This window comes from Triturus cristatus, chromosome 10, assembly GCF_964204655.1.
Source record: "Triturus cristatus chromosome 10, aTriCri1.1, whole genome shotgun sequence".
NCBI classification, from domain to species: Eukaryota; Metazoa; Chordata; class Amphibia; order Caudata; family Salamandridae; genus Triturus; species Triturus cristatus.
In genome coordinates this window covers 1,074,231,625-1,074,249,774 of record NC_140593.1, presented here as the reverse complement: position 1 = coordinate 1,074,249,774, position 18,150 = coordinate 1,074,231,625, and the positions used below count along the sequence as shown (strand labels likewise).

The 18,150-nt window shown below is 43.7% G+C and overlaps 1 protein-coding gene across 5 annotated transcripts in view; it reads right to left on the bottom strand.

The window, feature by feature from the left end:
• SNX8 (sorting nexin 8) overlaps positions 1-18,150 on the bottom strand; it is a 370,575-nt gene that overhangs the window by 150,732 nt on the left and 201,693 nt on the right. For all 5 annotated transcript variants that reach the window (XM_085629225.1, XM_085629228.1, XM_085629224.1 and 2 more), the window contains exon 3: positions 1,266-1,383. In XM_085629225.1, the coding sequence (XP_085485351.1) occupies positions 1,266-1,383 (118 nt within the window). The remainder of the gene's footprint in view (positions 1-1,265; positions 1,384-18,150) is intronic.

The following is an 18,150-nucleotide window of genomic DNA, read 5'->3' as shown; positions in this document are numbered from 1 at the left end:
TCTTCAATGCTGATGGGGGTCAAGGCGCTGAGGGTGGTGGTCGGGGTCGTTGGTTCGATGACTGGAGGCGTTGTCTGGGTCCCGAAGCTGTTGTGTATGTCTGCGATCTTGCGGTGGAAGTACGTGGCGAGGGATTTGCAGAGGTCTTGTGACGGTGTGATGTCGTTGTTGCTGGCGCTGGGGTTGGAGAGCTCTTTGACGATGCTGAAGAGTTCCTTGCTGTTCATCTTTTCCTTTACAGCTATCCTCCAAGATTCAGCTCCTACACATCAACACTTGGCAGGGCAATGGATTTCATCAGTGTAATCCTTTTAGTTGCTATAAATCTTGCTTAGGGCAGAACGTTCCATTCAGATGGCAAAGAATTATAACATATGAGCTCATGGGCACCAGAGTGCCAAGTGTCATTTTACAACACTCCACTCATTGCTGGTGTTGCAATGGGGAAAAGCAAAAAAACCCTCACTTCCTGGTAATCTCCAACGTTACAGCCTGCTGCTTGAGGCACAATCTGCTGAACATCAGTCAAGAGGGGAAGTCATGTAACACTTGAAGGAGCCCTAACCCTATGGGTGCTTTTGCGCTATTAGGGTGTTCCACTCGCTTTGGATTGAATATTCTAAGTAAAAAAAGACAGGGGCAAAGGAGGGTCTTTACAAAGTTAGGGAGGAAAGCTTGTACTAGAGAATAGCACATGACATCCCTTGGTTCTCGACAATAAAGCTCCCACCTTTCAAAAGGTACCATTAAGAGTTATAGTGAGCCTAAAGAAAATGAAGGGACATATTCGAATTTATTTTCCATTGCCTATTTTTTCTTGGATGCCAAAATTTCCAATTGGATTAGGGAGGCATTCTGCCCTTCTGGATGGGATGCTGAAGCCGTGGTGTGGCTTTAAAGGGCCTGCACAGTAATGTGTTCATTGAGTGAGTAAAGTGTAGGCAGACAGGAGCAGGCATGTGTTTGGAAGTAATCAGTGCTTTCAATGATGGATACTGTAGGTGATGAGTACCTGCACTTTTCTATTTTGAGAGGGAGAGCACCAGCCCTTCTCTGAAGCAAGTAGGTACTCAAGTATAAGGTAACGGCACTTCTATTTTCACACTTCAAGCACTTCAAGTAATGTAAACTGGACAGGAACCTACAGAAAACCAGCACTTCAACTAAGAAACGTCAAAGTTTACAAAAGGTAAGGTTAACAAAACAACAGAGGTCTGCAAGATAAAACATCATGTCAGAAAGAATGTTTTACAGCTTATCTTTACCTCCCAGCACTCTCTTCGGAGGAAGTGAAGGCACCATGCGATAAGGGAACTTATGCAGAAGCAGCTCCTGGATCACCACAAAGTCATTGTAGCGCCTGAACACGGTGGACTTGAAACGCTGCAAAAGTGGAGAAGAAAAGGGGACATGAGAGGAGAGAAAAATATGGCACCAGTACCTGGGCTAGACAAAGGTCATCTTGGCAGTTATTTCACCGGGAAGGAAACCTGACTAGTCATAGGTAAAAATGAAAAAGTTGGAGGGAGGTCCTGCATGCTGCACGGGAATAATAATCACCTCGCCACTAAATGTGACACAGTGCTGGGTTGTGCAAGGACTGAGCCGTAGCTCTAACCTTCGTGCAACAGGAACCAGATAAAAAGTACACATCCTTCCCTGAAAACAATGCCTAACGTGACCCTTGACCTGCACTTCTGGGAATCACAAAAAGACAAACAAAAAGAAATGGCCGAGATTTTTGGGTAATAAATCAATAGAGCAGTTTCAGAATAAACCACGTTCAGAACATATTTCAGGTTGATAGGAGAAACTGGGTAAAGAGCCGCTATGATTTGAATGCATTAATCAGCACAGGTCTAGTGGTGACAAACTATTTCTCGGGCTAGAGCAGTACTCTGACCAAGTCAATCCAAATACCAGCAAGTTACATTACATTTTTATTGAACTCCATTTTTCCACATACAAGTATTTAATAAACGAGTTTCTGTGGGCACGTTGCCAGAGAATATACAATGCAAATGGTGGAAGGTGGGCTGTGAGCTAGGGTGGGTGTACAAGACAGCAGTGAAGTAGCGTGATCCACATCAAACAGCATTACAGCCAGTATTCCAGTTGTGCCATGCGCCACTAACTGGAGGGCCATTCTATGTTTCCTGATGGCCCACTTGGAGTAATGAAGTCCCTTATAATCATCCTGCTTACTTGATTTGTGACTCTTACTACCAATCGGTAAATACATACACATATATAGAATGACCTCAAGTACAGTTTGGTGATTAAAACAAAGCCAAACTTGCACATTGGGTAAACACAGATTTCACGGGGTTCTGTAAATAACATGTCTGTTAAAGAACACGGATGAGGCCTTTGTACCATAACGGCGGAATCTGCATTTACTGCAGGTGTTAAATACTGATTATGTGCTGCATAGCGTATGTGGTAACTACAGCAGCCAACAAATAGCATGCACAAAACATTAGCAAGTGTCCATTTTCAGGCACTGGAAGTTTCTGGAGTGAGAAAATGAATCCCTAAAAACATACAGAAGGACCTCAGGACAAGTCCAAAGTATACCAACAACTTCATCCTTTGTGGGAGTGCGCTGGTTTTCATTTTGTGTGGACAAAGCACCTTGAAACAAGACAAACAGAATCCATTGCCATCTTCTAATATCACTCAGTCATCACAAGCAGAAACCTGACAAATTCTTCCATCATGGAGTCCAGAAGAGAAAGGAAGTTCATATTGACGGATCCTGAACTGGAGCTCGTTGCCAGGAAGATGGTAAGGCACCATGACTCTCTAATGTGCAATCTCACACTGAAAATCCCACCAAAAACAAACAAGAACATGTTTGTTGTAGAAGATACTGGAGTAAAACAATGCTGTGTCCACATGATACTGAGAACAATACAAACTGGTTCCAAACCTTGAAATGCTAGGTACTTATGTGATAGTCGTTCATGCCAAAGCACTATGCACTTTATTTTATTCTGTAGCTTGTATGCCCCCCAGAGGAAGCGATTTATTCGCCCACTCTTACTTGCTGTTGGGATCAGAAACCATGTACTGGCAATGGAATATTTACTCTCATTAGAAACAACTGAAATTATATACGGTCTTTTAAACTATCTTTTTACCGCTTTTAAGATCCGTAGCAAATATTAACTACTGTTTATAAATGTATAATCTCTGTGTATGTGGACTTGTTAGCTTTTAATGTTAGCTTTTAAAGTTTTAAACAGTAAACAAGAGTCGAATAAAGTATTTTCTGATCTGATCTGAGGTACTTATGTCAGTTGCCAAGCACAAACACTTAAGCCTGGCAACTGGTAGCAGCTATTCACCTCAGCTCTACCTTAAGCGTGGGAAGAAAAAATATTATAACCATCCTAAACATGTCTGAAGTGAAGACATGAAAGAAGGCCTTGAAGTGGAGGAAACCAAAGTAAGAGATAAGAAAGCTGCAATGGGAGTACATGTAGTTCTTAAAAAGTTGACTTGACTGAGAATCATTATTGTGAACAGTGACAGATGTAATTTGTTACACATATTCACACGGATCCCTGTATGTGCTGCCATAAAGGCGAACAAATCTCTAATAGTACTGCCGACATGTATTGAGATTTGACTACAACAATCATGATGCATTGGGGTGGGGTTTAATTTAAAAATAAACTTTCCTTACTGGGTCCTGCTCCGTCTCAGCTCCTGGCCGGGTCCCGTATTTTCCTGCTCTCCTGCCTCCAGCAGGAACAGGAATCAGGCAGTCTCCCTCCCCTCCCCTAAGCCAATCACAGCGCTGCAATGGCAGCGTTGTGATTGGTAGGGATGCCGACCAACCAGGCACCTATGGGGAGGCCTACATGCAGCCTACATGGAGAAAAGGGAGAGTGCGCATGACTGGTTTGGTCAGCCCCAGAAGGCCGGCTAAACAGTCAGGGCCCGCAGCATTGGGCAAGACACTCCTCACCTGCACTCGAGCAGACCCGCCCACCCATCCACCCCTAACCAAACCCTTCTACTTTCTCACAGAGAAGCAAAAACATATAATGGTAGTTTTACCATTTTATGTTTCTGCTTCTTGCACTGCGAGAAAGCAGTGGGGCGACGCACCTTCGCCCTAATGGAGGAGCCGCCCCTGCACTGCTAGCACTTTCAGGAAGGGGAGATGGCAGTGGATCGCTGTGTTGGGTTCCAGGGTCTCCATAATGATGAAATAAAGTTTTGCATGGTGCCTATATTGAGCCTGTATATCCTCTGAACCACACGCTTACTCGTGTTTATGGGTTCCAGCTTTACTCTTTCAATTTTGGCTCTCATCCTGCTTTGCTGCGCCATATAAGTTCATTGACTGGAAGCCTGGTTTCCACCCTCATGCTGAATGTGTTATGGTAGAAGAACATGGATCTGGCATAGCATGATAAAGTGGCCTTGAAGTGCTCAATCCATGGGGATGTACTACAGAATTGAAACATGAGCTGCTGCAATCAACATGTGAGAGCTTCACCTGTCCATGGAGATGTATGTAGGTCTGGCCCTGAGCAGGTACGTGTGATTTTATTTTTGCAGCTCTAACAGTGCATGCGTTTTGTTATTTTGCATTATTGTCTTGGTATTAGGTTGTTGGTATTGTTTTACAGTGGTTCTTTCACTCCCTACACTCAGGAATTTTTACCACCTGCTTTTGACTTGAGCTATTTTAAGGTGATATTTTCCACTGGTTTTCAATGACCTCTCATACTTGTAATTGACTGTTATTTATGGCATTCATTATTTTCCGCACATGCTAAATATCACATGCTGTAAATAGCCAGTGATAAATATCATATGTGTTTTTAACTTGGGATTAGTTGAGGTAGTAAATTCAGGCATTATTTACCCTGCCATGTGGTAATTATCACAATGCCTCCCTGATATTCAGGGCCAATGTAGGTTAAGTAAATCTTTAAACCATGGATTTAACTGGGGGGGATGGGTGGTCTTGAAGTGCACTATTGAGAGTGCAGACTGGGGGCAAAATGATACCTTTCCCTACTTGGATGCCAACAATTTAATTTAAAGTACAAAAACTCAAGTTAGTAGGTTACTTTTGGCACTATGCATGCAACCTCCACGTAATTAGCACTAGTTGCCTCTCTGGGGTCAAGGATTTGGAGTTAGGCCTGTGCCTCTACCCGGGAGAGATCTGGTGGTGCAGGCACCACAAAGGTTTCTCCCAACCAAACTTCCCTCCCAGAGGACAATCAGCTTGCTTACTACAAAGCAGCTGGAACATTCAGCCCTAGTGGCAAAAAGTTAGCCAGGAAAGAAATGAAAGGTCCAGGAAACTGTTTTCGCAACAGTATAAAAAAGATAAAGGAAGAACCATAAGAACAGGCAGAACATAAAAACTGAAATGACTGGAATCCAACTGCAGAAAGCCAGAATACTAAGCAGATTCTGAGGAGTAAGCATGTACGTTAACGCCATCCAATGGGAGAAAGTACTGTATTAAAAAACAAAACAAAAAACTACTAATATGCAAATGTACCCTGATCAGCACTAGGCCTGGGAGAAATGTCAATTGTACCAGCGAAATTTGCAAAATTCACAAAGTTCACATTCTACCAAATTCATGATATTTCTCGAAATTATGTCATATTGGATTTCGCTTTTTTACCTGGGTGTGTACTTCTCATTAAAAAAGTCTTGCGAGTTAGGCAGTAATGATAAAACTAGGAGGAGCACTTCAAATACACAAAACGTACCCGTAGGGAACACAGACTAACTTAAGAATAATCAATGATCAAAACACTGAAATAATGATGATCGAAAGCCTGAAGCTACAACACAGGGGCAACCGTTCGCTTTAGAGTGGCAGAAAATTGTCAAATTCAAGCAAGCAGCACACATAATACACCACTGCAAGCATTTGGGATGAGGGACTACGACTTAATGACTTTGACAAGAGTTTGAATGACTGAGAACTCTTTGCTGCCGTGGGTGTCTCAATGCAAGACAGTTATATTGCATTTAGAACTTCACAGTACAAACAGAAGTACTAGCAAATCAAATCGATATAGTAGGACAAGTGGAAGATTAACTCAAAATAAAGAGAAGAATCTGGGGCGACTGAACATGTGCACGACCCTACCTTGGGGGTATTTCCTATTGGTTAAAATTAACAAATGGGATAGGTGCATGACATGCCTCCCCGAAAATCATAATGCGAGACTGCCACAACACCCCCGCCACCAATAAGATCATCAGATTTAAAGGAAATGCAATCGTTCTCAAATGGTTCTAAATGTGGCGTATTACTAGATCGAACGCCAATACACTCGATAAAGCACCACATTCTCCACACATGTAGGCTTGAGACGGTAGCAATGTCTTGATCTCTGCTTCACATGAAATACGTTCTAAAATAGGTTCAGGAGTCTTAACAGAGGCTGCGAAAGGTACTAAGCCTCAGCAATGACATCTTCATACATTGTGTACAAAACAACAATGTGCAACAGAGATTACAGGGGTGTGGACCAATGAAATTAATAAACCGACCATAAAAGCCTTCATACTTCCTCTCACCCGGGGGAGTCAAAACAGATTAGAAGAGAACAAAATTAACATTCCTCCCATTTGCTCCAGCATGCAAGATGTGGGTAGTTTGTACAGGATGGCACGTATTGTGATAGGCTTATACCAAATTTAGCAGCCATCCCTGAAACTCTACACAACCTGCTAAAGAAAGTCTCTCTTTGGCAGTGAAGCTCAGTTCATGTGACGTAAAGGACCCCTTTTCCAACTAACAAGTGTTGGCACTAAAAACTAGTGGTAGATGCCAGCCCCTTTGGGTTAGTGGTCATCCAATAATCCAAAATGAAAGTGAGGCCTTATCTATCCTGTGGGACCATCAGCACTTTCAGTGGCATCATAATGTGCTCTTAGCTATTGCATTCATGGAAAAAAAACACTGGTACCACTCTTCACAGCCTCTGCTGAACATTCACCTCAGAGGATAGCAATATGGGCACTCCTACAGCAGGAATAGTGGCTAACTATCATGGATTGGCCACGTGCAGATACTCCCACTAACTTTTTCTTATGGCACTACAGAAAAGCAACCACCCAAGAGAAGTTAAAGGAAGAAAATAATGAAGAACATATTAATCATCACTGCAATCACTCTACCCAAAGGGATCACCATGTCGTAATGTTCATGCCTCAAGGAACCCTCACTTGTGATACAATCACTCTACTCTAACACAATCAATAAGTAGCCTACATGAATTCCTAAGACATGATGAAGTTCAAGTTAAGAATACTGGGGAAATGCTGGCTTCCTGCAATCAACATACAAGTGAAACAAGAAGTATCATAAGGTCTCATGTATCAAAGAAGGGCAAGCTCCCAATGTATCTTAACAGGTCTGTGAAAACTCATGGAATAAAGCAAGTGCAACCTTCTGGATTGCCATAGATAGGTGCCACTTGCTGTGTGCTGGGAACCAGCGTTTAAGAAAAATATGTAAGTAACCAACAACTCTGCTGTGGAAATAATTCCAAAGATGCAAAAGATCACATACCCTTGTGGAATTATATAGGAAATAATGACTGATAATTGGCTGCTCGTCCAGGAATTGCAACAATACCTCTGGCAAAGAATTGTTCAACAGCATATAATGGCACATTAGTTCCAATGGTGAAAAGACTGACAAGAAGTCTCAAGAAAACACTCTGCATTGCAGAGGAGCAATCCAATGATCCAGAACTGGAAATATATCAGCTCCTGTAAGCGAATAGTTGACTTACTCATCTACTAACCTATTCTTTTCAGCTGCTATGACTCACTGCCCCAAATGGGGCACCATCCCGTTGAACCCCTAATGGAACATAGAAGCCATCAACCATACAAGCAACCAAAACAACCCACTGGGTAACAATGACAGAATGAGGAAAAGACTTTGAAGTATCTAGACCTCTAACCTACAAGTCAAAGATCGATTCGTAATTCGTGAAGGTCAGGCAGCAATGGGTTCTGGCTGACTTTTGAAACAAATCCTCTGGTAGTCAAAGTGGGGACACAGAGAAGGTATGCCACATGTATGGGTTTAAGAACTATCTGGGACCGGTACTCAAACAGACTGCTACCCTCTATGACCCACAGCCTATGCTGACATCTCTTAGATGAGATGAATCAGGTGCAGCACAGATGTGGTGAACTCTTGACATGGGCCCAACCAATCCACCATCAACAACCAATAATCCACAGTTTCTTGCAATTAGCAAAAACACTGACATCCCACCTAATTACTGACTAGTTATTGCATGCTGTTGAATTAACTTCATATGTAAGATGGAAAGAGAAGCTATGTTTTCAGTCTGTGTACAGCATACGCATTTACTCTAACCCACTATACACCATTAATTTCTCCTAGGAATGGACAGGAGAATCGGATTACTCTTTTCATTTTGACATCCACAAGAGCTAAATGGTAGATTTCATTTAACTTAATTTATAAAGCACCAGAATCAAACCCCAGGGGGTTTCCCCACGCTCTGGGAGATGAGAATCAGGACCAATGGAATCAATTGCGAAAGAGTTCTGTTTCCAGACGTTTTCTAAAAAGGAGGAGGTCTGCACACTTTTGAGGGTGCAAAGGCAGAAGATTCCAATACATGGGCGCAAAGTAGGAAAAGGCTTTACCAACGTGTGGGATTTCCTAACGCAGGGGTGATAAGGAGGGATTTCTCCCTCAAGCGTAAGGATCTGCTCAGCTGATAGGGGATACGTTTTTCAATTAAATAGCTAGGTCCTATGTCAGTTAGTGATGTATGTACAATGCAACAGATCTCAAACTTAATTCTCTGGCTTATGGGAAGCCAGTGTAGATGTCGCAGAAAAGGCAGAGTCTGTTCTGGGTGCTATATACTGGACCAGACGGGCCGCAGTGTTTTGGACCACCGAAAGTTTATTCAGTAAAGATTCATTAGCCGCAGCCAAAAGTGCGTTACAGTAGTCCAGACAACTGATAACCAGCACTTGAATCAGAGTTTTCTGGACAGATAAAGGGAGAAGATGGAATACTCTAAGCAAGAGACTCAACATATGAAAGCAGGTACCAGATCTTTCATAGTGAGAGACAGGTCCAAACGGACACCCAAATTCTTAACCGTTGTCTTGGTAACCGGCGCTATGACTAAGTCTGAAGACCACTATTCTGCAGACCAGGGTGTTGCCAAAGAGCATAATCTCGGTCTTATTGGCATTCAGTTGTAGAAAGTTTTCTGTCATCCAGCCCGAAATCACCTTGATGCCTTCAGAGAAGTGGGATTTGGTGGATATAGCGCTACTGTCAAAAGATAAAAGAAGTTGGGTGTCGTCTGCATATGAAAAGGGAGTAAACCCAAATTTCTCTAACAATCTTGGCGATTGAGCCACATACACATTGAATAAAGTAGGGCTGAGACAGGAGCCATGTGACACTCCCTTAGTGAGCTAAATGGTACGAGAATGGAAAGGATCCAAATTAATGGTCTGCGTGCGCCGATTTAAAAAACTCAAAAACCATTGTAGAGCTTGTCCACAGATCCGTATCTCCTTCAATCTTTGGAGTAGTTTATGCTGCGACACCGTGTCGAAAACTGTAGACAGATTCAACAGTACCAGTAGTACAACCTGATTGTTGTTAAGAGAATGCCTGACATAATCTGTTACCGCTATCAGAGCTGATTCGGTACTGTGCATAGGTCTAAAACTGGACTGTGAAGGATCCAGGCAGCCTCGGGACTCTATATGTTCCATACGTTTTTTGTTAATATACCCTTCCAGAAGTTTACTCATCAACAGAAGAAAGAGATGGGTCAATAGTTTGACAAATCGGACGCAGGAAGGCTCGCCTTCTTGCAGATCGGATTTATCTGTTCAGCCTTCCACTCGCATGGAAGTTGGCCTTTACTCAATGATAAAAGTAATATTGCGCAGATGGAAGGGGCTAGTTGCATACCTATCAATCAGTCAATCAGGGGGTTTATAAAGCGCGCTACTCACCTGTGTGGGTCCCAAGGTGCTGGGGGGGGGGGAGGGGTGCAGCTCCGATTCAGGCGAAGAGCCAGATATTGAGGTTCTTCCTGAAGGTGTGCAGGGTGGATAAACGTCTGATGTTGACTGGTAGCTCGTTCGAGGCTTTGGCTGCGACGTAGTAGAAGGTTCTTTCTCCTGCTCTGATTCTGCGGTTGCGGGGGGCTCTGCGAGGGCGGTGGAGCAGAGGTTTCTCTTGGGTATGTGGAAGGAGACTCTCTCGTTGAGGGACTTGGGTCCTATGTTGTGGAGGGATTTATAGGCGTGGGTGAGCAGTTTGAAGGTTACTCTCTTCTCGACGGGGAGCCAATGGAGGTCTTGTAGGTGTTGGGTCAGGTGTTCGCGCTGTGGAGTTCTAAGGACGAGTCTGGCTGCGGCGTTCTGGATGGTTTGGAGCTTGTGTAGGAGAGTTCTGTAGATTCCAGCTTAGAGGCTGCTGCCGCAGTCCAGTCTGTTGGTTATGAGTGTGTGGGTGATGTTTTTTCTGCATTCGGGGGGTATCCATTTGAAGGTCTTGCGGAGGATCTGAAGGCAGTTGAAACTGGTGGAGGCGATGGAGTTGATATGGTGGGTCATGGTGAGGGAAGAGTCTAGGATGATGCCTAGGTTCCTTGCATGGTCTGTCGGAGTGGGCGGGCTCCCGAGGGCGGAGGGCCACCAGGTGTTGTCCCAGGCGGGGGTGGAGGGTCCGAGGATGAGGACCTCAGTCTTCTCTGAGTTGAACTTCAGGCAACTGTTCTACATCCATGCGGCGACGTCCTTCATTCCTTCCTGGAAAAATAGTCTGGTGTCGTCGGGGTTCTTCGTGAGGGAGCGGATGAGCTGGGTGTCATCTGCTTAAGATACCATGCTGAGCCCGTGCTGTCTGACGATGGAGGCAAGGGGGGGCCATGTAGATGTTGAAGAGCGTGGGACTTAGTGATGATCCTTGGGGTACTCAGCAGGTGATCTCTGTGGGTTCGGAAAGGAAAGGGGAGGGGGGGGGGGGGGAGTCTGATCCTTTGGGTTCTGCTGGAGAGATAGGAGCGGATTCAGGTGAGGGCAGTTTTTCATATCCCAGCGTAGTGGAGTCTGGCAGTGAGGGTGCGGTGTGAGACAGTGTTGAAAGCTGCGGAGAGGTCTAGTAGGATGAGGGCCGTGGTGTGTCCCCGGTCGAGTAGCATGCGGATGTCGTCGGTGGCGGCGAGGAGGGCAGTCTCGGTGCTATGGTTGCTGTGCAACCCGGACTGGGTGGTGTCTAGGATGGAATTCTCTTCGATGAAGGCAGTCAGCTGGGTGTTTACGAGTCTCTCTGTGACTTTGGCTGCAAACGGAGAGGAGAGAGATGGGCCGGTAGTTCTTCAGGTCTGCCGGGTTGGCCGTGGGCTTCTTGAGAAGGGGTTTAACTTCCGCCCGCTTCCAGCCGTCTGGGAAGATGCCGGATTCAAGGAGGCGTTGATGGTCCGTCCTAATTAGGGGGCGATGGCGGCGGCGGCCCTGTGGTAGATGTGCGGAGGGAAGGGGTCCGTGGGGGCTCCTGAGTGGGTATTCCTCATGGTTATCGTGGTGAGTTCGATGGTGGCGGGATTCCAGGTAGTGATGGTGGGCTCTTTGTCGGTGGTGGGAGAGGGGCTGGTGTCCGGCGTCTGTTCGCTGACATTGTCGTAGAGGGCCTTGATTTTCAGATGGAAGTAGGAGCTGAGCCTGTTGCAGAGTTTCTGGGATGGTATGACGTCCGTGGCTTCGCTGAGGGGTTTGGTGGATTGTTGTGTGATGTTGAAGATTTCTTTGGCATTAGTTGCATTGGTGAGGATTTTGTTCTTGACGAACGTCCACTTGGTGTCCCTTATGCGCTGGTGGTATTTTTTCATGGCACTACGGTTGATGTTGAGGTCTTCCGTGGCTTTCCGGTTTCGCCAGGCTTTCTCGAGGCGTGTGCAGGAACGCCTGCCTTCTTGGAGTTTGGTGGTAAACCAGGCGGCTTTCAGGGGGCGTTGTTTGCTGGGTTGGCGGAAGGGTGCAAGCTTGTCTGCGCATCTGGAGATCCAGCAGTGAAATTCCTTGGCTGTGGAGTTGGCGTCAGTCTTGGCACAGGGACAGGGAGGGTCTAGGCGGAGGGTGGTGTTTAGGTGCTCCTCTGTGATCTTACTCCAGTTTCTTCGTAGCGGGCGCGGGGCGGGTTTGGGTCCGGTGGTGGTGTTGAAGGTGAAGTGTATGCAGTGGTGGTCTGTCCAGAGGGGCTGCGAGGTGTGGCTGAAGTGGATGTTTGACCCTCCTGCGAAGGTTGGGTAAAGGGTGTGTCCTGCTCTGTGGGTGGGGGTGGTGACGAGCTGCTTCAGTCCGAGGTTGTCAAGGATGGTATTGAGTCGGGGTTGCTGCGGTTGTCGAGGGGGAAGTTAAGGTCTCCGAGAAGGATGTAGTCCGTAGAGGTGATGCGACGAGGTCGGCAATGGTGCTGGCGGACTGGGTGCGAGGTCCTGGGGGTCTGTAGAAGAGGGTGCCGCGTAGTGTGGTCCTGGGGTTGGTCTGGATCTGGAAGTGGGGTGTTCTGTGTTGGAGTGGTGGTATTTCGTGTTGGAGGTGGCGAGTTGAAGGGAGGTCTTGTGTGCGATGGCGAGTCCTCCCCCAGGGCAGTAGAGACGGTCCCTTCTCTGGATCTTGTATCCGTTGGGGATAGCGGTGGTGATGTCGGGACCGGAGGTGGCGTTTGTCCAGGTCTCGGTGAAGAAGGCGATGTCAGGCGAGAGGATGTCGAGCAGGTCCCAGATCTCTACGGTGTGTGTGTAGGGAACGTACGTTGAGGAGGATGCATGTCAGGACTACGGTAGTGCGGGCGTCCAAGGAGTCTCCGGTGGACATGGGGTCGCTGTTGATGGTGAAGGATCGTCAGCAATGTCTGCAGGAGAACTGTCCTTGGGTGGTGTTAGGTGCAGCTCTTTGGCAGTGGTTGAGTGCGCGGAGGGCAAAAATCTTTGCTGGCATAATATCACAAGATGACGCAGATTTAGCCGCTTTCAGCATTCCCTTCACATCTTGCACATGGAGGGGGGTAAAGCTTTCCAAATGGAAGGCATTCTCCATAAAAGGTGGAGTGTGGATAGTTTTACTTTCAAAATGTCAGTAGCTCTAAGAAATGTATCATATATCCTATTGATTTTTTCTTCAAAGTGATTGGCAATATCATCACATAGTTCTTGGGAAGGGGGGGTTATGTTGGCACATGAAGCAGGATTAGTGACGGATCTAAAGACTTTATAGAGTTCTTCGGTACAGTTACCTGCCTGGTTAAATAGGGAAGCGATGTGAGCTTTCCAAGCCTTTTTTATATTCTTATGAAAAAATGTTAGTACATTTTGGTAGGTTTCCTTCTCATTCAGATTATGCGAATGTCGCCATTGTTTCTCCAGTTTTTTGCACCTTGCCTTTTCTTTGCACAGTTCGGGCGAATACTAGGCCGCATGCTGTCTCTTTAGTATCTTTGTACTGTTGTTTTAGAGGGGCAAGGGTGTCCATAGCTAATTTTAGAGCCCCATGGAAGTAATGTAACTTTAAATTAATGTCTCCCGCTTCCCCAATCATAGGGGCCATAAATTATTTCATAAAAGTGTCCCAAGTAATTTCATGCAATTGTCTCCTAAAGCTAGAGGTGGACTTATTGGGGATGGAAGCCTCTTGGGTGTCAGTGACCAGACACCATATATGTTTCTGCGTTCAAAATAAGGATATGGAAAGGTGACAGGCTCCTCATTGACAGATGCCCATATTCAATCACAGTAATGTGAAATCTGGTACACGCTTACTAGTATGTTGATTTAGGAAACAGGCAGCTGGAAGAGAAATGCGTTCTCTGATCAGCAAAGTGTGAAATTTTTGCAACAAGTCTGTTAATGTTGCCACTGAATGTAAAAGAGATAACAGAAAGAACAACTGATTGGTACAGCTGCTGAAATAGTGTATGGTCACTACTTTCACTTCCAGAGTAGTGGCTTGAGCAAGCTTGGTGGAAAGCATAGGCCAAATTTGGCTGTTGGTAAATTTCGAATCTTCTCCCTGCAGTTCCCTGCAAAGTTTGGAAATCTAGAATAGACCTCTCCCTCGCCCTACATCAATGCAAAGACCCAAGATAGTGGCAGCTGAGCAGCAGTGTCCAGAGAAGGGGTTAGTGGCATTTGTTACGGACCTTTAAAAGCCTGAAGAGTCTTTTCTGAATGGAAGCTCTGCTGCATAAGTGCTAAGATTTGATCCCAATTTTTGATTTTGGCAACCGTTAAAGTGGGAATCGTGGCCAAGGGTAAAGGAGATTGAGCAGCCAAGGAACTGGAAATCCGCATAACATCTTCAATGCACATGCCCACAACTTTGGCCAGGTTTGAATGATTTGTTGGGACTGTACTGTCCCCTTTTTGTTAAGCTGGAGTGATGTACTGAAATACTGAGTTCTTCAGAGTGCCTCCTTAATGCCGCCAAAGGAGGACAAAAAGACCTAGATGAAAAATAATTTGTTAAACCATTGCAGACATCTACTTGCTCACGAAGTAGTGTAAGCAGCACCGTGTTCCTTCCTCTAAACTCAACATCTTTAATTAAACCATAAACAGCATCTAAATTTATAAGGTTGCATTTCAGCACCAGATCAATTTTTCTGGTTCTCAAACGCAACAAGTACACTTTCTAGAAATAGTAGGAACCTTTCAGGGTGGCTCCACTACACTAAGCTTTTGGAGAAGCGAGATGAACACCATATGCATGATGCTATTACAACGCATGGTGTTCACTATCTTAGCACAAGTAGTCTGAAGTTTTGTGCACTTGTGCACCAAAAACATGTTGCTTACCTTATACAAGGCCAGAGACCGAAAGATAAGTCACAGAAAAATACATCACAATTTTAAGCCCCAGAAAATAGGCCATTCAGACCCGTAATTCTCTCTATACTCACTGATGGGTAGAAAAATTCAAGAATGGAGAGATTTACATACGACTACATATATACATTTAAAAAATGCTTTTCAAGTGCATTATAATAGGATATTAAAAAAAACCTTCTGTTGTACAATTTATGAGAAACAGTGCTAGGATCTTGTTGTTACCAAATTCACTCTCATTTACAGGAAAAATGTTTTGGGATCTACCAGGTAAAAGAGATCCTTCCCCGTTATAGGAATCCTCTGAGCTGCAAAATAGCAGGGGAGGTGTTATATCTATGTATCCCTGCAAAATTACCTATAAGGTCTAGTATAGGAGAAATGAAAAACTTTTGTTGTATAATTTATGAGTGGGTTAGAAAATGCATGCTTTATTCCATCTTATTTTATCCACACCAATTAATTTGCTGCTCTATCAGATAAAGGGAATTCCAAATTTTAATGCTCTAGAAGTCATTTAAAGAATTCCAACCCAAGTGGGACTATGGAACATTTCATATGTAATAATAGGAAACCAATGGATGAAAATAGAAAGGAGGAGTTTGGAGACCAACAGAGTATGGAAATTAATTACAATACTGTGTTGGATGTCTTACTCATTTAATAATAATAATAAGGCTGAAGAAGAGAATGTTTTGTGGGCTCATGTGGCACTAATGTATCTGGTATGTGGCACATGGAAGGGTATGTCGATTCAATACTCTAATCATCACATTTAAACCCTCTATACTCATAAATACAAGTAGACAGAATTGACTTTAGTGGAAACACCTACACCAGGAAGATGTGTTTCTGCATATATAAAACTATTACACTGTAGATCCCCACCTTGTAACAGTGTTGATTAAATAAGTCAAACATGTTACTAGACCTGCAGGTCTAGTAACTTGAACAATCTACCCAACCTAACTGTAACGTACTTGGCCCATAAACTGGCCTCATTATGTCCTCCTAGGCAAATATTATAATTTGAAGAATCACCTTTTTCTTTATTATCACATATGAGAGCACCTTCAAATATGTGAGTTAAGCATTCCTGCTGTACAAAAAAACTATTTGGTTTGCTTTAATAGACTAAATGTTTGCTCCATGCATACACATTACCCCTGACTTGCCTCCTAGTTCACCAATAGCATTGCCATCTGGGCAGGGACAGGAATGTTTCTCAGTTCATCTTTAAAAACTCACTTTGAATAAATATATCACTAAAGCATGAGGTGGATAGTGCACTGTCATTTACAGACAGCACATTTTCAACTGAAATGGCCAAAGACGTTCCCATTAAGATGCAGTTTTACTTATAAAATTATATCGTGTATCACCAATAATCTGTGGAAATTGGGTTTCAGCAAACATATTTATCATTTGCACATCACCAAGTAAAGTGTTCTGATTTGTTTTCATCCTATTAAAATATTTTTCCATCACGAACAATTACAAAACAAGGGCTTTCATAACTACTGAAATTTGTGTACAGTTCACTTTTTAGCTATTCAAATGTGTATGCAAATAAAACGCAACATCTTACAGCCTTTCTTTTCACACTTTTTGTACATCACGTTTGTCAGGCAGTTCACTTTACAAAATCCTTTAACTTTGCAGTGGGAGAAAGAAAAGTAATTGTAAAAGGAAACTGACTTTCAACTTCTGTCTTTGAACACAGAATAAATGTGACCAAATAAAACCAAGTTTTAAAGACATCTTTAATGCACCTTCACTTTGTGAGTGAACAGAACACCTGTTTGTCAGCTCACCACAAGGGACAAGCCGGCCCTGAATATAGATTACTGCGATAAAATCTGACTCGCCATAGCGAGACCTGAATCCCGTATTGTTAGAATAATTCCATCTGTTCTTCACCGTATTCAAACAATGTTCAAGAAACATCTCTAACCTGACCCACAGTAAAATTTCAATGTTTAGTCCCTCACAAATGACAGGTGAAATGTGTGATACATTTTGTAAATGTATTTTTGATAGAAAAGAGCTGTGCAAAAGATGAAATGTGATATTTCAATGTAAAACTGTTATTTTGTACTTATAATTTCTAGGATTGATTTTAGGCGCACCTTCCAAATTTTGTACACTTTATTGCTGAAAATACATAGAGGCTTTTCAGTGATCTACTGTTGCTGGTCCATGGAGGGTGCCCTAGAATAATGATGTTAGAGAAGACTCATTTTTCATGAGAAGATAAGACATCAGACACATTTATTGAAAAGTCTATGCAAATAGAAAAAGCTTCTCTGAGCTCGTAGGTTTCCACTATCTGACTGCGATGAATTGGCATTTTGCACTCTGATGAATAGAGCTCCATGCCAGAGTGCCCCAGCGCCAACATATTGGATACATTTGCCTGTCACATAGTTCCTCCTCCTCGATGCACTCTGATTTTACCTGATGAGAGCATTTGCTAAGGTGTTGTTGAAGAATGTATGATGTTACAACGCATACATTCACAACGCATGCCTTTACAACGCAGTTTTTACATCGCAACATCCTTTACAACGCACACGTTTACATTGCATGCCCCTACAACAAATTTTTTAAAACTACACTTACAATGCATTCCATTATATCGCACCATACCTTTACAATGCATACCATTACAACGCATACCATTACATTGCATTTAAGGTAAGTGTTGGATAGTGTAGGGGGTAACATTACTATTCTAACTCTAGGCAGTGCAACAGTAGGATAAGTGTTGGATAGTGTAGGGGTAAAAATTACTATTCTAACTCCAGGGGGTGCAACAGTAGGGTAAGTTTTGGATAGTGTAGGGGTAAAAATTACTATTCTAACTCCAGGGGGTGCAACAGTAAGATAAGTGTTGGATAGTGTAGGGGGTAGTATGCGTTGTAATGATATGCATTGTAATTACATGCGATGTAATGCCTGTGTTGTAGTGACATGCGTTGTAGTGACATGCGTTGTATTGTCATGTGTTGTGACATGCAATGTAATGGCTGCGTTGTACCGACATGCGTTGTAGTGACATGCAATTTAATGGCTGTGTTGTAGTGACATGCGTTGTAAAGGATGTTGCGTTGTAAATGTAGTACGATGTAATGAGTGCGTTGTAAAGGTTGTTTCCCGTTGTTGATGCTCATACAAGAGATCTCGTGTTTTCTTGTTTTCTAATGTTAATCAAGCATGTCATATTGATTCTGTAGATATG